At 43.9% G+C, this 22,573-nt stretch overlaps 1 protein-coding gene across 5 annotated transcripts in view; it reads left to right on the forward strand.

The window, feature by feature from the left end:
* Positions 1-22,573, forward strand: part of SEPT6 (septin 6) — an 89,423-nt gene that overhangs the window by 11,734 nt on the left and 55,116 nt on the right. For all 5 annotated transcript variants that reach the window (XM_006872097.1, XM_006872098.1, XM_006872096.1 and 2 more), the window contains exons 2-3: positions 7,718-7,832; positions 18,894-19,089. In XM_006872097.1, coding sequence (XP_006872159.1) covers positions 7,718-7,832; positions 18,894-19,089 — 311 coding nt within the window. The remainder of the gene's footprint in view (positions 1-7,717; positions 7,833-18,893; positions 19,090-22,573) is intronic.

Consider the following 22,573-nt stretch of genomic DNA (forward strand, 5'->3'; position numbering starts at 1 on the left):
GCCTATTGTAGAAAATTTGTAAAACACAGAAAAGCAGCATCACATACAACCTCTCTGTCATTTTGAAGTCTATCCTTCCTATCTTTAATAAAAAGGCATATATATACTGTTTTCCTACCAGAAGCATCTGCTGAGGCTACTGACGATCAGTCTAGTTCAGTATTTGGGTCTTTTCCTAGCATTTAGAGGCAAAGGCCCAGGAAGAAAGTTTGGGGAACACCGAGTCACAGGCGTCTTGTCCTTCAGGATGACAGTTATCAATGTTAGGACCCTGGTGTTCATTGGAGACAGGGAATTCTCCACCGAGGTAGATGCCTCCGATACTAGGACCACAAAGGTTAGACCAGGGAGGGAGAGTGCGAAGGGCAGGAATTGCTAATTTGGGTGCTTATGGGACTCTATTTTCAGAATCACAGCAATGGGAGAAAGCTTCACAACTGGAACCGTCATAACTTGCTCTTCATAACACAAACCTTACGAATATTCAATTAAAAATGAAATTGGTGTGTCCTCAGGAGAGGAGGCGGAAGAGAAAGACAGCATTGTTTCTGTCTGTGATATGAGATGTGGTATAACGTATTTCAAAACCGCAGGTGACTGCAGATGAGGAGAAAACAGGAAATGTAATTGGGGAGGGGTGTTGGGGGGCTCTCCCAACTCTCAGGGGCACCCTTTCATTATCCTTTCCTTTTAGCTCCTCTCCAATTCTCTGCATCCTAATTGCCCCTGCTGCAAAGCTAAGTGAGACTCTTTTTCCTTATATTGAAAATGTTTTTACATGACACAGGTAATATGTGAATACATTCATGTTCTAAAAGAATCAAACAATGCAGACGCACTCGGACTATCCCCTGACTAAACCCGCATTTTCATTCCTATGCCCTGAGGTAGCCACAGTTCTTGGTTTGGTGATTGTCTTTTCATGCCCCTTTGTATGCCCCCACATAAATTTTTGTGCAAATGAACATATATAGGACCTTTTATTTTGCATCTATAGGCTCATATGGTACACATTGTTCTAGAACTTTTTTCTGTGTTATAATATGTCTTGGAGATGACCATAACAGTACGTATAAATCTACTGCATTACTCTTAATGCATGCAGAATATGCATGTACCATAATTTAGTTAATATTTTCCTATTGTCAGACATATTAGTTGTTTCAAGTTTTTAAGCATTACAAACAATGCTGTGATGAATTTCCTTGTACCAAGATCCTTGTAAAGATAGATGAGAGTTTTTCTAGTGCAGGTTACAGAAAATGGGCAATTAAATTTTTTGATGAATGTGGCCTTTCTAGCATGTATCTCAGTTCAAGCCTCAAGCATGGCACCAACATGCTACTCAAGATGACAACTTGAGGTTTTCTGTGTTAAACATGCTGGACCAAGTTTCCAGTTCCATCTCCTTTTGAGCACACTGCAGTTCAGAGAACAGTCAATGAACTGCATTCAAAGTAATCCAGACCTCAATGAATCAGGCCACTTTAAAGAGAAAGAGGGAAAAGATAAACTACCAGAGATTTAGTGAGGGAGAAAGAGGGAAGAAACTTTCAGGGGTCCTGAAGTCAGTGTCCATTGTGTGCAATGTCTTGCCCTTTTTCCCCTTTATCACTTTAGCCCTGAACAATGAGGACTGATACTCATATGATGACCTTGGCATCTTATGAGATCCATCAAAACAAGAGAGAATAGCGCTTTCTAGACCGGATTTCCTAAAGCAGGAAGTACTTTCTCATGGTTGAGACGAAAAGTTTGCTAATTAGAAAATAAGTCTAGGTTAGCAAGAAGAACACATTCACCAGACCCCTCTGTCTCTTAGGCCTCAAACTCTTCCGTCACTTTAAGTGTATCAGACACTGGGTAAAAGAGAGAAAAGAAATAATCATTCTTGAAGTCACCAAGGGCCATTTCTCTGTAATTCTTCTTGAATTCTCCTTTGTACTCTTAGGATGGAAAACTATTAGGTCTTCTACGTCTTTTTTGATCATCTTCCCATTCCTTAACCCATTGCTGTCAAGTCGCTCCTGACTCATAGTGACCCTATAGGACAGACTTTCTCTCATGGACTTTGGACATGTTATCAGGAGGGACCAGTTCCTGGAGAAGGACATCATGCTTGGTAAAATGGAGGGTCAGCAACAAACAGGAAGACTCTCAACCAGATGGACCAACAGAGTGGCTTAAACAATGGCTCAAGCATAGCAACAACAATTGTGAGGATGGAGCAAGCAGTGCCTCCTTTTGTTGTACATAGGGTCTCTAAGAGTCAGAACCAACTCGACAGCACCCACCTACAACACAACAGCAGTGTCTTTAAATAAAATGTGTCTGCCCCTGACCAAGTAGGTTTTCATTCTAGGAATTTAGCTTGAAGAAATAATCAGAGATACATGCAAACATTCACAAACTAGAGTTGTCATATATGATGATGAAACATTGGAAACATGCTAAATAGCTAGCAATAAAAGATTGGTTAGGAAAATACAGAAAATTTCTACAATGAAATGTGATGTGACCAATAAACATGTTTTAAAAGTATACCTAATTCCTCAAAAAAGTATAGATATTGATATTAACTGTAAATTCAGGTTATATATAGAATATACAGGATTGTACCTATTTGTAAATATATATACACACACAGACTGGAGGGGAATACATATAAATATTAATGATAATTAGCTCCAAAAGTGATATTAAATACGATTTTTATTTCCTCCCTTATAATTTTCCATATGTTCCGAAATGTATACAGTGAACATTGATCATTTTTCTAAAATAAAAAGTAAGTGTGATTTTTAAAGTAATACAACAAAAAACCCAAATTAGCTTCCCTTGAGTCAGTTCCAACTCATGGCAACCCCTTGTGTTGCAGACTAGAACTGTGCACCGTATAGCTGTCATGGTGTGATTTTTTTTTTTTTTTTTCTTCTGTGATCGTTTGGAAGTAGGTTGCCAGACATTTCTTCCAAGGTACTTCTGGGTGGGTTTGAACCATGCACCTTTCAGTTAGTAGTCTAGTACTCAGCCATTTGTACCAATTAGAGACTTCTTTTTAGTAATAGCTTATTCAAAACCAAACTCTGCAACTTCCCTGCTAAATAAGCTCCTTTTCCTGGCTCCCCTCTTTCTATCCATGATGCTGTCAATTCCCAGCTCGCAGGCTCAGAACCTCACAATCAGCTTTGATTGCTCACTCACTCCCTGTACCCAATCACTCATTGAATCCCATCCCTCCTTTAGGACATCTCTTAAGTTTGTTCCTCCCTTACCAGTCCAAGACAGGTCAGTTCACTTTGACCAGCATTTATTGTCACAGAGTCTGGATGCCATTCTGCCAGTTCAAAATTATTGGAGTCAACTCCTATTGTGTCTCTCTGTCCCTAGTCTCTCCTTTCTCCAACAAATCAACCACCCAGATGCTGGAATGATCCTTCTAAAGCACTCAAAATCCTCTAAATCCATTGCCTAAAGCCTATAGACTCTTCCTTCTGCCATTAAAGGCGCTTTATAGCACTTTATAGCCTTCCATGTGGGAGACCCATGTTTGATTCCTGACCAGTGCATCTCATGATTTCAGTGGAGTTTCCAGCCTAAGATGAACTAGAAAGGAAGGAAGGAAGGTCTGGCAATCACTTCCGAAAGCCAGCCAATGAAAATCCCAGTTGGGGTCACCATGAGTTAGGGGCTGACAACAACACCACTGTACTAGGTGGGAGAGAATGGGAGGTGGCTGGTAAGTTTCTGACAGTGAAGTAAGAATAAGGTGCTGGGCTCTCACCACTGCCCTCTTCTTTTGGCACTTGGATCAGAGATTTTAGAGCACTTGAAGATTCATGTTGCTGAATTTGGAGACAGGAAGAGGCAGCCAGGGTGATAAAACATGGTTCAGGAAACCGTCACTCTGGGTCCATCCCAATTTCCGATGCCTGCTGCGGAGGAGGCTCCATTGAAAAAGCATATGTCTCTCTGGCAGTGGTGAGGACCAAGAAGCAACTGTGGGAATCTTGCATCTGACTCTGCTTGCTTTCATAAAAAGAAGATGGAAAGATGGGGCAGGGAGGGAAGAAGGGTTGATTTGTAGGACAAAACCCTGAGTGATGTGGTCCACTCATACAGCTCAGCTGTCTTCAGGTGCCCCTCTGGAGCACGGAATCTACCAACAAAGACTGAAGGATGGCATATGGTCGTCTGTCGAGAATGCTGTACTGGGAGTGTGGGAGGGAGATGTGTGTGGGTAATGAACTTGCCAGATGGCAGTCACCAACACCAGCCCTGTCGTTCTTGGAAAATTAGGTGACGCCAATGGGAGTGGGATTCCAAGCTGGGAGAAGAGGATATCTGGGAACCGGTTCTCTGTCAGCTGCTGAATGGCTCCCCACCACCCTCCCCTAGACCCTCTAGTGTAAAAGTATGGCTCTAGTTTAAAAGCGGGTCCAATCCAGCAGAAAAGCTGTCCTCTTGCTCAGCCTGGGATGTTGGCATAGGCCTCCTGGCACTCACCATGCCCTTCTTGGATTGCTTTTGGCAGTGATTACAGAAATGTTGGTGTTGCCCCACCTACCAGAAACCCCCACTCGTTTCATAGCCCACTCCTCTTGTCTACTCCGACTGTCTCCAGCTTCCCGTCTGCTCTTCCCTCCCTCGTAGCTGTTGACAGTTGGCAAGTTGTCTCAAGTACAAGCAGGCCCCTTTTGTCCTCTCTCCCTCTCCTCTGGCTCCTTGGAAACGTGCCCCGTTTGAAGCAATCCCTGTTTTGTAAAACCATTAACAATATGAAGCTTTGGGACCTTGCAGGCAAAGCCAAGGCCCTTTGCTTTCTAGGGCTGGGAGTGGCTTGGCTAACCCCTATGGAGTCAAGGGAGCCAGAGGAAGCCTAGTGACAGCTCCTTTAGCTAGAGAGAGCCACAGGTCCATATCATTGTCAGTTCGGCAGTTTGAGTGGAAGGATAACCTTGCGGTGCATTCATGGAGTAGATGTTGGGTTGCTGACTGCAAGGTCAGCGGTACGAACCTACCAGCCACTCCTCAGGAGAAAGATGAGGCTGTCTGCTCCTGTAAAGATTGACAGTCTCAGAAACCCTAAGGTGCAGTCCTATAGGACAGAGTAGAACTGCACCTTAGGGTTTGATAAGGAGCTCTGGTAGCGTAGTGATTACGAGTTGCGCTGCGAACTGCAAGGTCAGAAGTTCGAAACTACCAGCTGCTCCGCAGGAGAAAGAGGAGGCTTTCTGTTCCTGTAAAGATTTACAGCCTTGGGAACCCTGTACAGGGTCGCTATGAGTCGGAACTGACTCCACGGCACATAATAACAACAATAGGGTCACTATGAGGTCAACTCGATGGTAGTGGCAGGCATTTACTGTTCGATTCCCAGCCAATGCACCTCAAGTGCAGCCATCTGTGTGTTGTTATGTTGCTGAGCATCTAGACTAAGATGGGCTAGGAAGAAAGGCTTGGCTATCTATTTCTGAAAATCAGCCAATGACAACCCTACAGATCACAAAGGCCCAATTCCATTGTGTCTTTTCCCTTTGAGCTAACTCAAAGCTGACATCCAATAGCAACTTCTGATTGGATGCTTACTATAGGTAGGCTTCATTGGATTGTGCCTCTCTTTAGTGTGCTTCACAGATAGTGGCTTTTGTTTTTGTTGTTGTTTGTACATATTGAAGGTTTGTGACAACCCTATGTCGAGCAAGTCTCGGTGCCAGTTTTCCAACATTTGCTCACTTTGTCTCTGTGTCAAATTTGGATCATTCTCACAAGATTTCAGACTTTTTCATAACACTGCTGCACACCTAATAGAACCACAGTGCAATGTAAAAGTAAGTTTTATATGTACTGGGAAACCAAAAAATAATTGTGTGACTTGCTCTATTGGGATACTTTCACTTTATTTTGGTGGTCTGAAACCAAATCCAAAGATATGTTTGTATGAAGGAACCTCAAAAAAGTTGAGGAATAATGGAATTAGAAGATAATGGGCTTTTCCCACAAACTTTTGGAAACACTTGTATATGCTAGGCGTTATGCTAACTGCCTGAGGTACATTGTCTTATATAACCCTAACAGCAGTCCTGTGAGGTGGGAACTATAACGTAAAGTGGTGAAGATGGGACTCAAACTTAGGACTGCCTGACTCCAGAACCTATGCTTGTACTCTCTACTGACTGCCACCATTGTTCAAACCCAAGCCAACCAAACTCACTGCCATGGAGTCGATTCTGACTCAGAGCAACCCTATATAGGGTTTCTGAGACTGCGCATCTTTAAAGGAGCAGACAGCCTTTTCTCCTGTAGAGTGGCTGGTGGGTCTGCACCACCAAACTGTCAGCAGCTGAACCCACAGCACTGCCAGTGCTCCTTCACCTTCTTTGTAAATCCCCCAAATGTCCTAAAAAGTAAAATGATTACTTTTGGGGGGGTAAGTTTTTATTGTGAATTGAGTGGTAGTTTATACGGGAAAACATCAGTTTTACACTCATCCTATCGTATTTCATTTCACTGCAATGCAACCGTATTTACTTCTATTCCATGCATCATCATTTAACAGTATTTGCTTCTATTCCCTCTGTTTGTTTGTTATTTTAACGTACACAAAACACTCAGGAACATATGATCATTTAAACAACCAAAGGGCACATTCTGCAAGCCTGCCTTCTGGCTGCCAGCACACAGCCTTTCTCTTTCCATGAGTCCTGATTACTATTTGTAAACATTTTTTTATTGTGAATTGAGTGAAGACTTCACGAGCAGATCATCACTTTGCATTCAATATATCAAACACTTTGTTTCATCTTGATTGCAATGCAGTGTAACATCATTTATCCCATTTCTTCTCTGCGTTTCTTGTTTCCATTCCTTCTTCTTTCCTTACCCTTTTGAAATGTGTCCTTTGGTCAATGCAGCCCTTTTGATCTCAAATGACTGACCATTCTATGATGTGTGTACCTCACTATTGTTGTGGGCTCTCCCCTATATACCTATCTATTGCTTGGCTGAAAATTGAACCCCAGGGATGAGTTCAGTTCCAGACCTGAAGGGTGACCAAGGACCAAGAATTGATTACTTTTGAAAGTCTCTTTGTAATATTTACTGATCACTTATGCTTGTGCTAAGCTAAACTTCACATCTATTAGTACATTTGAGTCTCCCAATCACCTTCTAAGATCCAAATCAAAACTAGTTCTCATTGAGTCAGTTCTGACTCATGGCGACCCCATAGAGTTTTCAATGGCAGATTTTTTTTGGAAATAGATTGCCTGCCTGGACTTTCTGTTGAGGTGCCTCTGGTAGACTTGCATCAGTCAGCAGTCAAGTGTGTCATCTCACATTACATCTCACATTACAGGTAACATCTCACATTACAGATGTAATGGTCTTAGGTGGCACACTCATTAAGTGCTTGGCTGCTAACAGAAAGGTTGACAGTTTGAACCCACCCAGATGCTCTGTTGGAGAAAGATCTGGTGGTATACTCCTGTAAATATTACATCCTTGGAAACCTTTTGTGGCAGATGGAGTCCCTATGAGTCAGAATCGACTTTGTGCCCAAGACGCCATGATTTCCAAGCTGACAGGCCACTTTGTTTTGAAGGAAGAGATGACACACGGGGCCTGGGTGGGTGTTACTTCCTAGCATGGAGAGCAAGACCCTGATTGTTTGGAAGCACCTTTTCATTTTTCTCCCTTCCTTCCCTTTTCAATTTAGGGTGAAGATTGCCGAACTCTCCCCTTGGCTGGACATGTGGGGTTTGACAGCTTGCCCGACCAGCTGGTGAATAAGTCAGTCAACCAGGGCTTCTGCTTCAACATCCTGTGCGTGGGTGAGTATTTCCATAGCAGGAAATTCTATTACAGAATATGGATCCTTAATGGCTGGATGTGGCTTTGCAGGTAATTAGGTTAAATAGTGTGTCATTCTGATCTATTTGTGAGAGTGTTTTGCCTTTCTTGTTCTTCTCTCCCTCTGCTCCTTTTGGTAAGCAGCCAGCTGCCATTATATCCCCCTCACCTCTCCTTGTCTAGGCCAGAATGTAGGGACAGACCTCAGGGGATAAAATGGAGCCTGTTGAGACTCAGTGGGAATTTTGTAAAAGAGCTGGCTGGTTCTGCTACTGCTGTCCAGTTCATTTTGACTGCAGAAAACAGGACCCAGGGAGGGAGGAAAAAATGCCTGCCCACCAGATATGGGCAGTGGGTTGGGTCAGACTGTTTCCTCACAGCTCTGGTATGCTTGGTACAGCTGGAGTTCAAGACTGCAGGGCCCCGTAGTCTCAAATGTGAGAATAGTCACCTCTATGTCCCTTCAGCACAAAAAAGAGTTAGCTCCACAGTAGCCACCGACTCCACGGCAGCTGACAACAGTAACAATCACATTCTTTCGGTCCTTACCAGGACTGTGAAGTGAGCAGTGTGCCATTCATTTCTTCATGGAACAGATGGAAACCCAGAGACTTGGGGACCACAGGGATTTACTAAAGCAGAACAGACTAAGTGGGAGAGCCCTGACGAGAACTCAGGTCTGGCTGGCCTCTTATCCTTCCCACTGGTTCTCTTAACTTCTGCCAGTAACATCGCTGGAGAACGAACACGAAATCACTTTGGAAACTGTCAAGCATCAACCAAACAAATATGCGGGGAAGTAGTTCCTTGGAATTCTCTAAGAATCTCTTCTGAGACCATGAAAATTCCACATTGCAAACACAATCGTAGCACATAATTGTCACCATACAGTGCAGGAAAACATACCTGCAACTTTTCAGTTGACCCCCTTCTGAATCTAAATAATTTATACAGATACCACAAGAAAGTCCATTTTTAAAAAGTGCTGGCGGGAACACTCAAACACTTTTGTTAATTGCCTTTTCTTATTTCTGTGGAGAGCATGCAGGGAACTCATTCACGTTGTAGATCTGAACCACCACTGAATTGGGTATTTCACTCCTTAATGTATTCTAAAATGCTACGGACTCACTGAAGCCATTCATTGTCTGGTAGTCTTTATTTTTTCTTCTCCATCCACAACACTCTTTTCCAGGTCATTTTCTGCAGGAGAATCACTGCACACTCAACAAGTAGAGAACCACAAAGCCACTTCTCAAATCTGGCGATGGACAGTCAGTCAGCTAGGCTCACTCACTAGCTACGTAACTCACTCCCACACACCAGCTTTGGAAGCTCTGAGATAAAATTATGTTTCCCAGGATTACACAGTACGGCCCTTATAGTCAGTCCAGAGCTAGGCTGTTCCCCCTGCAAATGCCCAAAGTCTCTACTCATGGCTGTGATCAAGAGCTATTAGGAAAAGGATACCAAATAAATAGCAGTCATGGTGAGTCACTTTAAGATCAAATGCTATCTATACTAAGATGTTAGCACTGCTAAGGCACGGCTTACCTAACAAGCGCTCCAATATTTGGTGATGGCCAATTTATTTCAACTTAATATATATATTGCGGGGGTTGTATTTTTTGTTTCATTTTATTTGTTGTCGGGAATATATACAACAAAACTCAGACCAATTCAACACTTTCTACACGTACAATTCAACAGCACTACTTACATTCTTTGAACTGTATAACAATTCTCTCCCTCCTTTTCTGAGTTGTGCCTTCCCCACTAACATAAACTCACTGCCCCCTAAGTTTCCTATCAGATCTTTCCAGTTTCCATTGCCACTTTCATCCAATATAGATACCTCTTGAAAGAAGCAGACATTCTTTGTTCACGGCAGGCATTCTTAGCTCGTTAAGCTAAACGGTTTTAAGACTTTAGGGGATATTTTTGGTTTAAAGTTTAATGATGATCTCAGGGCAATAGTTTCAAGGCTTCATCAAGCCTCCATAGCTCCACAAATTCAGGAGTTGCTGAGAATTTGAAGTTCTGGTCTACATTTTGCCCCTTTTGATCAGTATTCTTTATCACATAATATTTTCCTGCCGTAAAATTGCAGCACAATTTTGGAGCTCCTCCCAGAGCTCCGTATGATCTGTACTTAGGTTGAGGAGATGAGAAGTGAAATGACAGGCCTACCCTAAGCATCATTTCAGCCATGTGCTCTTACGTGGGCCTAGTCAAACTTTAGGAGGGAGGCAGTGTAAATCAGAATGGCTCTCTGAGGCCAGAAGCGTCGGGTCATTTGACTTGTGGGTTGCAGGTGCCCAGGGCCCAGAAGAAGGAGCAACGAGGCAAAGTGAACACTGGACTGTGAACTGAAAGATTGCCAGTTCAAACCCACCAGCTGCTCAGCTGGAAAAAAGTCAGGCTGATGGCTCCATACAGAGGTACAGCTTCAGAAACAAGGATGCTATGAGTCAGAATTGACTCAATGGCGGCGCATTTGGTTTTTGGTTTTATAAGGATCCCTGATGATGCAGTGGTTAAGCACTCAACTGCTAACCAATAGGTTGGTGGTTTGAACACACCTGCTATTCTGCAGGAGTAAGATGTGGTAGTCTGCTTCCGTACAGATTTTCAGCCTTGGAAACCATAAGGGGCAGTTATCCGTATGGATCTCTATGCATTGGAATTGACTCAATGGCAGTGGGTTTTTGGGGTGGTTCCTCTAGTTCCTACCCCGACATTGCACAGCGCCAATTGCTTCAGAGCGTACCTGTTGGGATGGAGTTGATGAGCTGCCCGGGACAGACACTTTAAGAGGCAATGAATAGGAAGGACACCCTGTCACCCCCAAAGAGTCATGTTCTCTTTTTCTTTCCCCAATTTTCCTATCTCAGGAACTTTTATCTTAGACCTGCAGGTGCAAAAACATTGGCTAGACCAACCAACCCAGGCTAGGTTAATTTCATTCCCCCATGCCTGGTCTAAAAAAGCCTGAAACTCATGTGTCCCGCTATCTTGCTGTGTTCACAATCCTATCATTACTTGGAGAACCCACAATTTGGGCCAAGGTCATGAGCGGCTTGGAGTGGCTCTGAGGCTGCACTCCCAGTCCGGTCATGGGTCTGGGTCCTGTCACTGACTAGTCTATAGCATGGCTGCCGGACATGGTGTTTTCTCTCATAGGACTTTCAGTGACCATACTTTTATGCCGACTGCCTGGACATAGCTATCAGATTTATTCCCTTAATGTTTGGGCATAGGGCATTCCCCAAAGGTCTTTTCTTTGTTAGAAGAACATTTGAAGTGTAAAATTATGATAGTACTAGCTTTGACTATTAACAGAGACTTAGGTTTGTTGTTTTTGTTGGTGGTGGGTTTTTTTTAAGGCGCACTGGTAGCATAGTAAATTATGAGCTGGACTGCTAACTGCAAGGTCAGTTCAGATCTACCAGTTGCTCTGCGGGAGAAAGTTGAGGCTTTCTGCTCCCATAAAGATTTATAGCCTCGGAAACCCTATAGGGTCACTGTGAGTCGGAACCGCCTCCGTGGCACACCACCCCCACCAGAGTTTTGTTTTGTTTTTAATCACATTATTGTTTATCTTGGTACTGAGCTCTATCTTAAGTCCAAGTCCAGCAGAGTGAATGTTCCATGTATACATGAGCATGTGTGTACATGTGTGTATGTTAAGGCTGAGAGAGGGAGAGGTCCTTTTTTTTATAATTGAGAGCCAAATTTATATAGAAGGATACCAATAAATGGTACAAGTATCATTAGGAGTTTCTGGGTGGTTCAAACGGTTATCGAGCTCCACTGATTATCATAAATACTATTGGTTTGAGTCCACTCAGAGGCACCTCAGAAGAAAGGTGTGGCAATCTGTTTCCAAAAGATCATAGCTACTGAAAACTCCAAGGAGTTTTACTCTGGCATATACGGGATCACCAGGGGTCAGAATTGACTCAACAGCAACTGGTTATAGTTGTTATCTTTTCAAGGGCTGGGCCTATGGCATGAGGCTATACTGACTCCTCCCCCAACAGATTATCTAGGCTGGACAATAATTACTGTATGAGATGAGGTTCCCCTCCCCCGAGACAAACTTGCTCCTGCCTAACTTTACCAATTACAAGGATCTTGAGATCTTTATTCTTACTGAGCCAAAAGCACAAACGTTCTGGGGTCTTAGAATGTGCTAGCAACAGACATGCCTCTTGAGGAGCACCACGAATCATAATGATAATATTTACATTGAAGCTGCTCAAGATTCCAGTCTTCACTGGGCTCAGTTGAACTTGGGAAAACACACAGACACAAGAGAAGCAGGCTTCAGACTCCCTGCAGGAGGAGGAATAAGGATGGCTGGCATTCTATGAAGGTCAGGGTTAATTGTTTCATCCCTCTGCCTCTGGGAAAGGTAGGCGCTCACCTGTCAGAGACAGGCAGGCCCAGTGCTGTGCCGGCCAGTGCTTAACAACAGGCTCTCAGGAGAAAAACAGCCCTGGTGTGCCCCCTGTGCTGATTCCTACCCTGGAACCCCTTTCACCATAGCTGATTTTAAGCTACCAGTGTGCTGTTGAAGGAGCCCTCGTGGTGCAATGCATACATGCTTAGTTTCTAACCCAAAAGTTAACGGTTCAAACTCACCAGCTGCTGAGGGAGAAAGAAGAGACAGTCTGCTTTCATAAAGATTTACGGCCTTGGAAACACTATAGGACAGTTCTACCCTGAATCAAAATCCACTCAAGGGCAGTGGGTTTGGCTTCTTGGTTTAGTTAATGTCATGCCCCTGACTGTGAACTTGAGAAGGAATGCACACACTGGCAGGAGCAGGCTTCAGCACTCCATTGGCTGCCAGGGCTCTGCAAGATCAGGAAGGAGAGGAGTGAAAAGTCACAGAACCAGGCATGACCTTGTCCCTGCCCTTGGCCAAGTGTAGTTCCAGGAATGTTTCCTTTTGGGCACTTTCCTGTTGAATTCTGACTCATTTCTCTTGGCTGATTCCAACATTCAGAGATGAAAGAGAACTTAGCTCCATGGGACTAAAACGCACGAGAGCAGGGATTGTGTTTGTCTTTTCAGTGCTGTATCCTCAGCACCTATAACTGTGCCTAGCTCCTATTAGAAGAGATCGATCAACAGTACATATTTGTTAAATGACTAAATGGGAGCAAACCTTTCATTCCGATGGGAAACACTACAGCATACTGGTTGAAGAACATGGGCCCCGGTGTCAGACGGCCTGCATTCTGGTGATGGCTCTGCCGTTTACTAGCTTGTGACCTTGGACCAGTTACTTCCTACACGTTTTCTAGATGAGGAAGGTCAAGTTGCAAAAAGGCTGAGGAATTGGTCCAAGTCCATATAACAAGTAAGTGGTGAAGATTAATCCTAGCATTCTATTGCTAACTGAAAGATTGGTAGTTCCAACCCACCCACTGGCTCTGAGGGAGAAATGGTCTAGTGATCTACTCCCATAAAGATGTCGGCCTAGAAAGCCCTATGGGGGAGCTTCTACTGCCTTTCATAGGGTCAGTATGAGTCCGAGTTGACTTGATAGCACAGAACTACCACCACCACCTCATAGGGTTGTTGTTGGGGAATGAATAAGAAAATCTATATAAAGTATTTACAGCCGTGTCCGGCACATTGTAAATTGGGGTCCCAAGAGGGGACAAGTCACACAGTAATTTCATGATAATCTGGCTAACCCACCACTCCCATTCCAACTCATAGCAAGACTGTAGGACAAAGTAAAGCTGCTCCTTAGGGTTCCCAAGACTGTCAGTCTTCACAGGAGTAGACAGCCGTATCTTTCTGCTGAGAAGTTGGTGGGTTTGAATCACCCACTTTCCAGCTAGCAGACCAATGCTTAACCCATGGTATCACCAGGATTCCTTATAATCTGGCTTGCTGTTGTTAAGTGATATCGAGTTCATAACCCTGTATAGGGTTTTGGATGGGCAGCTGTTGAGTTTGAACCGCTGACTTTGCAGTTAGCAACCCAGTGCTTATCCTACGGTGCCACACCAGGACTCCATAGTCTGGCTAGAACCCTTCATTTGATAGCTCGCAAAGACTTCATCAGACCAAGTACCAGAGGATATAAAAAGGAAGAGCAAATGAAGAAAAAGGTGAAGCTTTCTTAAAAATCCAGGGTTGGGAAGTTGGCATCTAAAGATCCCGGGGTGTCGGGGGAGGGAAGCATCTTTCTGATCACTTGCTTTACAGAATTCTGTCTACATAAAGCAAAATGAGAAGAGAATTTGCTTGGCATGTGGAGCCTGAATTCAGAGGGCTGAGGAAACCCTACTGACTGGCCCCTATGAGGAGTGATGAGAGGACTGGGGAGGAGGAGAGAGAAATTGATCCCTGGAGACTATCCAGATTTCCTGCTGGAATCTCATTGCTAAGTCCTCACCTTCCTGCAAGGACTTGGAATCCCCTGAGCTGATCCCAGTCAGGTTGTGGTTAGGGGTCACATGTAGATTTCCAATCCCCCCCAACACATACACCACATGCACACATCATCACAGAATACATCGGGCCCATGGCAGGCTAGATCTCTGCCAATCCTAAAGGGGCAGCCTCTGCCCCAGGCCTCCACACTGATGGTACATTAGAACTGGAGCACTCAATATCCCATAGGATGAGCTGGCTTGATTCTCTGCCCTTTTCAAATGCTGTATCGACCACAACTCCCTGGACATCCCTCGGGTTCTTTGTTTCCAGGCGTTCATCACTTGACATCTGATTTTCACAGCCCCTTTGTGCTGGCAAGTATTTGGGTGGTCATTTCCCCTGCTGCTCCTCCCAGCTCTGCCCTGCCCTGCCCTGCCTCCACTTCTCCAGCTGTGCAAACAGGGTGGGGCCCCAACTCCGGAAGGCCTTCAATGTGAGCCTCACACTCTGGCGTACAGGAAGATGCCCATCCCTGCTCCCTGAGAACTCCAAGGAGCCAGGAGCCCAGTGATCCAGGGCCTGCCACTCTTTAGCTCCGATCTCAGTGCCCAAAGGCAGGGGGTGAGCTAGGCAGAGGAGCTACCCTAGTGTTCCCACCTCAGAGTGGAGCTGCACATCCACCCCTTGGGTGGGGTGGGCTTGCTAAATTCCAGTGCTTAGCCAAGTCTGCCACCTCCTATGGCAAAGGCCCCACCTCACCAGTTTTTTCTTGGGACCCAAATATTTCCTGTTTCTTTATAGAGGAAAAAGGGGGCCTCTTCTTGGAGAGTCTTTGCTGCTAATGGGTATAACAGACCCTGGCTGGAATTATGACCACATTAGTCAGACTCAGACCTGACTGGGAAATTGGGCTGGGGGCCGCGTAGCCAGGCTGAATTGAATGTTCTCCTTGTGTTCTCTCTCTCTTGTTCCTCTTTTCCTTCCCACACATGGAAAGCTCTCATCATGGATATATATTTTTTAAAGCCCCTCCTGCCTTCGAAGTTCCAAGAGACCTACAAGATGCAAAGCTAGACACGTACCCAGAGGTTGGAGGGGAGACAAACCATTTACAGCTCCAATCCTGAAACACCTTGCAAGTGTGTGCTATGGGTCACAAGGAGGGGTGGGGCTGCTTTGCCAGGCTGAGATTGGCCAGTGCAAACTCACTCCCTCCTGTGAAGACCAGTCAGGTCCCAGAGGTTGGGGAGTGGGGAAGGAGAAAAGACAGCTGATGGTTGTAGAACTAGCTGATGTATTCAAAGGGCAGTCCAGAATAATTAATGACTTGATGATTGTATTCCTGGAGTCCTAGTGTGGGGCTATAGGATAAGCACTGAACTGCTAACCGCAAGGCCTGCGATTCAAACCCAACAGCCGCTTCTTGGAAACCCAGTACAGGGTTGCTATAAGTTGGAACTGACTCAATGGCATGTAACAACAATTTTATTCTTGATGGAATAGCTGCTAAAGTGCTGATGCAAACCAGAAGGTTGACTGTTCGAACCTATCAGCCACTTCTCAGGAGACAGATGTGGCAATCTGCTTCCATCAAGGTTAACAGCCTTGCAAACCCTATGGCACAGTTCTACTCTGCACTACAGGGTCGCTATGTGGCAGCAAGGTTATTCCTAATACAGGCCTGAAGGCGGGCTCCTAATACAACCTGGATAGGAGGAGACAGCCAGCAACTGTACTGCTCAGCCCAGCTTGTGGTCTCGTTTCAAAGTCCTGCCAAGCTCTCCAAACCACCAAAGATTTTACCCATCTTCCTTCCAACCTGTGATTTTTTTTTTTTAATTTTTTTTTTTTTAATGGTTAGGGTCAAAGTAGGCAGAGCACATTAGTTTCCTACTCGATAATTTATAAACAATTGTTTTGTGTTTGTTGCAATCCCCTTCAAAGTATCTTTTTTTAATTGGAGTAAATATATATGTTACAAAACATTTGCCATTTCAACACTGTTCCCATATACAACTCAGTGACGTTAATAATAGTCAGCAAAAAAAAGAGGAAAACCTTCAAGGAGATGGATTGATACAGTGGCTACACCAATGGACTCAAACATAGCAACGATTGTAAAGACCGTTTGGTTACACTATTTGGCACTGACTCAATGGCATCTGACGCTACAACAATAATGCTCGTCATGGTGTTTAAACACCAACTTGTAAGTTCTTGTGATGTTTGCATCCCCTGAAAACTCACTCTTGGCAGTGGCTTGATAGGCTTGGACAACACCCCCCCACACACACACACACAAAAAAAAGTCACCAGCTCCTCACAGTTCTTTCTGAACTCACCTCTCTGGTGATTAGTGTGGCACGGTGGGTTAATGCACTGGACTGCAAAGTCGGTTTGAACTGCAAGGTTGGAGGTTTAAACTCACCAGTTGCTCCTCAGAAACTCTCTACAGGGTCGCTATGAGTCGGATCCGACTTAACAGCACTTAACAACAGCAACAGTTCCCTCCCTATTAGCTGAAGATTGTCTCTCTCTCTCTCTGTCACATACACACACACACATACACACACACAAACACAAGCCATCTTTAACAAGTTACAATTCAGGATCAGAAATGCTCAGGACACAGTTGTTCCAGTCAGGACAGACTCTTCCTCAGTCATGCCCACAGGCAGGTGGGTGTCTCTTTACCCAGCCAGTGTTACAAAGCCTTTACATCTGTGGACACATATGCCCACAGGACACATCACTCCACCATAAGCCTCAACCTGAAGGCATTTGCTCAGTAGGTCAGCAAACCTGCCCCTCCCCACACCGGCCAATAAAGTGCCTGGAGGCACCTCACTCTGCAAACAAGCCTCCTGCCCAAAGTCCCTCAGCTTTACTTGCTCTGTAGGCTGGGAAGTCCACTGCTCTGTCTAGTGCTCTGATTCTTGGTTCTACTGCTGCTGCTCCTCTGCCACTAGTCCCTAGGCTGAGAAGGTTCAATGTGCAGGGATCTCAGGGTCCAAAGGACACACTCCACTCCTGGCTCTTCTTTGATGGTAGTGAGATTGCCCCCCAAATCCCTGCTTCTGAGATGACTCACTTTAAGTCCACTTTAGAGTTCTGAGTTTTTACTGTCACCTCTGTTAACCACTCACAACTGAATCATATCATCCTATCAGCATCTTCTCCCACCTTTTGCTCCCCAGACTTACCAGGGCAAAAACGTTATTTGGTGGTACTTACAAAGACTATGGGTAGAAAAGCCATATGAAGCAATTCACAGCACTGCAGGGAGGAATGGTTGGTTGGTGCCATTTAAAAAAATATATATCTGTTTAGTCTTTTATTGTTTATTGCAGCAAAATAAATCTAATGAAGCATTTCCCAATTCAGTTGTTTGTTTTTTTTTTGATGTGTACAATTCAGTGGCACTGATTGAGCTTTTTAACAGAAACTCAGTGTCTCCTAAGTAATCACTCTCTCCCCCACTCCCTAGTAGCCACGAAGGAACACTGGTCTCTATGCATTTGCCTATTTCATATAAGTGAAATTGTGCCACATTTGTCCTCTTGTGACTGACTTCTTTCACTCAGTGTGCTTTCAAGTTTCATCTGTGTCGTAGCATGTACCAAAATGTCATCTCCCTTTAAGGCTGAGTAATAGTCCATTCACTGGAGAAGGAATATTCCATGAAGAAAGACAGGCTTGGTAAAGTAGAGGCTCCGTGAAAAGAGGAAGACCCTCAACAAGATGGATTGCCACAAGTGGCTGCAACAAAGGACTCAAATATCACAATGACTGTGAGGATGGTTGAGGATTGGACTATGTTTTGTTCTGTTGTACATAGAGTCGCTAAGAGTTGGCACCTAACAACAACAACAATGTTCCATTGTGTCTGTGTCCCACATTTGAATCCATTCATTTAGGCTGGTGGGAATACTGGTGCACAACTTTCTGTTTGCATCTCTGCTTTTTTCACTTCTTTTGGTTAGATGCCTAGGACTGGAATGTCTGGTCAGATGGTAGTTCTGCCTTTAAATTTTTATCATAAAAACTGTACCTGTTCCCTGTAGAAAAACTGGCAAGTACAGAAAAGCATAAAGAATAAAATGAAAACCACACATACCCCACCATCCATAGATAATCATTGATAAGTATGTTGCATTTCCTTTCCATCTTTTTTCTAGGCAGAACTATATCTCTCCCTCACTGCCTGCAATATATTCTTTGTTGGGCTGTAAACACACTGCATGTTCATGGTAAACATTTCAAAGTACGCAAAGTATAGGAATCATAAAATTTAAATGACCACTAGTCTACTGTTGTTGTTGTTAAGTGCTGTCAAGTCGGTTCTGACTCATAGTGACCCTGTATAGGGTTTTCGAAGAGCAGCTGGTGAGTTTGAGCTGCCAACCTACAGTTCAAACCACCCTTGCACCCTGAGACAATTATGCTTATATGTTGGTGAAATTCCTTTCCGTTTTTTCGCTTTAATTGAGACCGCTTAGTATACATTGTTCTGGATACTTTTAACTTAATGCTTTGGTGTGTCCATTTTCCTGTGTCAATAACGGGGCATCTGAAGCATGATTTGTAATGCCTGTTTAGTCACTGTATGGAAGAAGCATGATTTACCTTTTGCTTTTCAGGAGAGACAGGGTTGGGCAAGTCAACCCTCATGGATACCCTGTTCAACACCAAGTTCGAGGTGGAACCAACTACCCACACGCAACCAGGTGTCCATCTTCAGTCCAATACCTATGACCTCCAAGAGAGCAATGTGGGACTCAAGCTGACAATTGTTAGCACTGTGGGCTTTGGGGACCAAATCAACAAAGAGGACAGGTAAGGAAGGCGGTGGTGTGGGGAAACTGTCGGGGGCCACAGAGAGGAGCTTACTATAATGTCTTGGAGAGACCTTAGATGTTGGGGCCCAACCTTTGCCTCTTATTAGAATGCCATGGGCAGGCAACAAATGCCTCACCAGCGCTGTTCCTACCCAGGCTCCCTGTCTATGGCAACTGCTTTACTCCACACACTTTGTCCAAAGAAGAGGGTGTCTTTCAAATGTGCCTGGATGGGGTCTGAATTCAATTCAGCCCACAGTTGTTGCTCCTACCTTGTTCCAAGAACTGCTGTTCTCTGACCACCTAAACATGTGTGGTGTAGACTCTGCCCTTGAGGCACTCACTGGGAAGACTGGATTTACGCAAATACTCACCATACAGTGTGATATGTTTTGTAAACGGAAGGACAAGTTACTTTGTGTTCCCACTGGGAGAGGGATTGGAAAGGAGGGAATGGCATTCCTGGCAGAGATAGACTAACTGCTTGTACAAAGCAAAGAGGTCTGAAAGATGATGGCATGTTCTCAGTAGGCTTCCTCTGAAGTGTAGGGAGCTTAAGTTTCAGGCCTCTCACCTGCACAAGCCCCTTCAGTGGCCCTATAACTAATTTTTAGTTATACTGTTGCATAATTTTTCTTGCAAGACCCCTCAGCTTAAGGTCCCACCAAACCTGGACCTACCTCTGGGCTAGAACCTGGCATGAGCTAGTAGAGAGGTATGAGGGGGCTTCAAAAAGTTCATGGAAACTAGATGGTGCCCAGCTGCTCAGAAAGGGATCAGATTAGAAGGTCCTGAGTAGAGTGGGAGGAAAATGTGCAATGAAACTCAAAATTATTTTTAAAAAATAAGAAGAAAGACTAGTCTTCCTGGTCTCATCGAGACTGGTGGAACCCCCGAGACTCTGGCCCCTGGACAGGTCTACAAGGAAAACAATAACACTAGTGAGGTCTGCACACCTTAGAAGAATCTGACATTTAACGTCAAATGGGCAGTATTTACCCAAGGACAAGGTTCAGAAGAATTAAGAAACAGGAAACTACAGGGAGAAAGTCATGTTGAGGGGATCAAAATTAAAGAGAAGGAAACAAAATGGGTATGTATGAATCGTTGAATGTAAAAGTGATGATCTGCTCTGTGAATCTTCATCCAACTCACAATGAAAAGTTGTTTTTTTTTTTAAAGTTCATGGAAAACTTTCATTATCTTTCGATTCCATTTTGCCATGAAATTTTTGAAGCGCCCTTGTAGAGGGAGATGAGCTTGAAGACGTAGGAGCCAGTTCATGGAGGGATTTACGTAACTGGCCAATTTGGAGCCATTGAAAGGTCTGAAGAACTAAAATGTTGTGATCTGCTTGGCCTTTGAAAAAAGTGTTTTGGAACTGTATGGCGATAGACTGAAAAAGCAGGGAGATCAATTAGGAGAATACTGGAATGATTAGATGGAGTCAAGTAGGTAAAACAGGTGCTCAAATGGAGAAGATGAAGTCCCTCTGATAAATCCTGAATAGGTAGAATCATCAGGACTTTGTAGAAACTTGGTGTGGGGTTGTGAAATAAGGCTGAGATTTCTGGCTTTGGAGACGAGCCAAACGGTGGTGTTATTCAGTGAGAGAGGTGATATGAGAAGCAGGATTTACGATTTGAAAAGAATGTCTTCATTAAACATTATACTTTTAAAAAGCATTATCTATATTCTGCTCCCATAAAGATTTACAACCTTGGAAACCCTATACAGGGTGGCTATGAGTCGGAACCGACTCCACAGCATCTCTTCATATGTGATTTAAATTAACAGCAAAAACTTGAAAGGGTAGATGAGAAACTTAAGGGAGGGCTGTAAATTTGTGTTCATGGTAGTGAAATCATTTGGGAAAGGTGGCATAACCAAAGCCCACTGAATTGTACATGTAGAAATTGTTGAGGTGATGTCTACTGGAGTTTCACCTAAAATTTTTAAAAACAGAAGAAATGCATTGTTGTTGAGTTGAACCCCACTCCTAACGATCCTATAGGACAGAGTAACCATAAGGTTTCCAAGGCTATAAATCTTTACAAAAGCAGACTGGCACATCTTTCTCCTACAGAGCTGCTGGTGGGTTTGAACAGCCAACCTTTCAGTTATCAGCCATATAAATACTTAACCAGGGCTCCTTTAAAAAGAGGGAGAGAGAGAACCAGTTTGTAAAATAGTTATCTATGTTTTGAACATGTTCAGTTTGAGCTGTCTGTAGAACATCTAGACACATGATGATCTTCAGCTGTAGACAGTTGAATATACAGAGTTGAAAGTCTGAAGAGGGTCTTGGCTAGAAACAAAGATTAATGGGTTAATGTAGTATGGGGGATACATTTCAACCATGGAAGCTTGTAAGGTCATCTAGGGATCAGAGTAAATTCAGAGCCCTGGACTCAATAGACAAACCTTGAGATATTAAGGAAGTAGGTGGAGGAAAAGAGACCTGAACAAGAATAATCAGAGAGGTAGGAGGAGAACCAGGAGAGTTTGTTGGGGTTTGAGAAGGGTGAGTGGGGGGTAGATCAAGGGTCAGAGCAGGAAATGAGGGATGGGGTCAGGGACAGGATGAAGATCAGACCCCTTCTGACAGTAACACCGCATTTGACTAGAAGTCACTGCGACATCTTAAGTGCTCATCTCAGAAAGGGTCATTCATCATCCGGAGCAAAGTATTCATCACTGTAGGATTCTCTTGCTTCAGAGATTATCTCATATAACCAAGATTTCCCTGAAAGTTACAGCTGCCCATTTCTATTTCTTATGGTGAATAAATATATTTTGCTTCTTACTAACTGAATTAAATTCTGTCTTCCATTTGAAATTCTAGAAGGACACCTCTGTGTTTTAAATAGACTTTCTTCTTGTCCTTAGCCCTGTTTGGTTGCCATGAAATTAGACCCTGGGGGAAGGGACCACAGTGTGCATGCTTATTCTCATATGCCGATTGCTCAGTAACTCCTACTGACGCTTCTCACAGCTCTCTCCTTTCCATATAGTAAACATATCTGACATTGAAAAATGCCTTGATCATGATGATTTAGGAGCACTGAGCTGATACTGCCCCTTAGAGGCTAATTTACTTCCATTCGATTTTTAAAATACCCTTATTGCTTTTCTTTTTTCTTTATTTTTCTTGTTGCTTTTCTTGGTGATACTATAAATGGGAAACCCAAAAGCCAGATCCATTACTGTTGAGTCAGCTCCAACTCCCAGCAACCCTATAGGACAGAGTAAAATTGCATCATAGGGTTTCCAAGGCTGTAATCTTTCCAGAAGCAGACTGCTAGCTTTCTCCTGAAGAGTGGCTGGTGGGCTTAAACCCCTGACCTTTTGATTAGCAGGTCATTGCATAACCAGTGTACTATGAGGGTTCCTCTGTAAATGTGATACAGAATCATAAAAGGTCAAATGATACAACTCAAATAGAAATGAAAAAGCAAAACACAAAATCTCACTGCTGTCAA

The sequence above is a fragment of the Chrysochloris asiatica genome, unplaced genomic scaffold (assembly GCF_000296735.1).
Source record: "Chrysochloris asiatica unplaced genomic scaffold, ChrAsi1.0 scaffold00183, whole genome shotgun sequence".
Lineage (NCBI taxonomy): Eukaryota > Metazoa > Chordata > Mammalia > Afrosoricida > Chrysochloridae > Chrysochloris > Chrysochloris asiatica.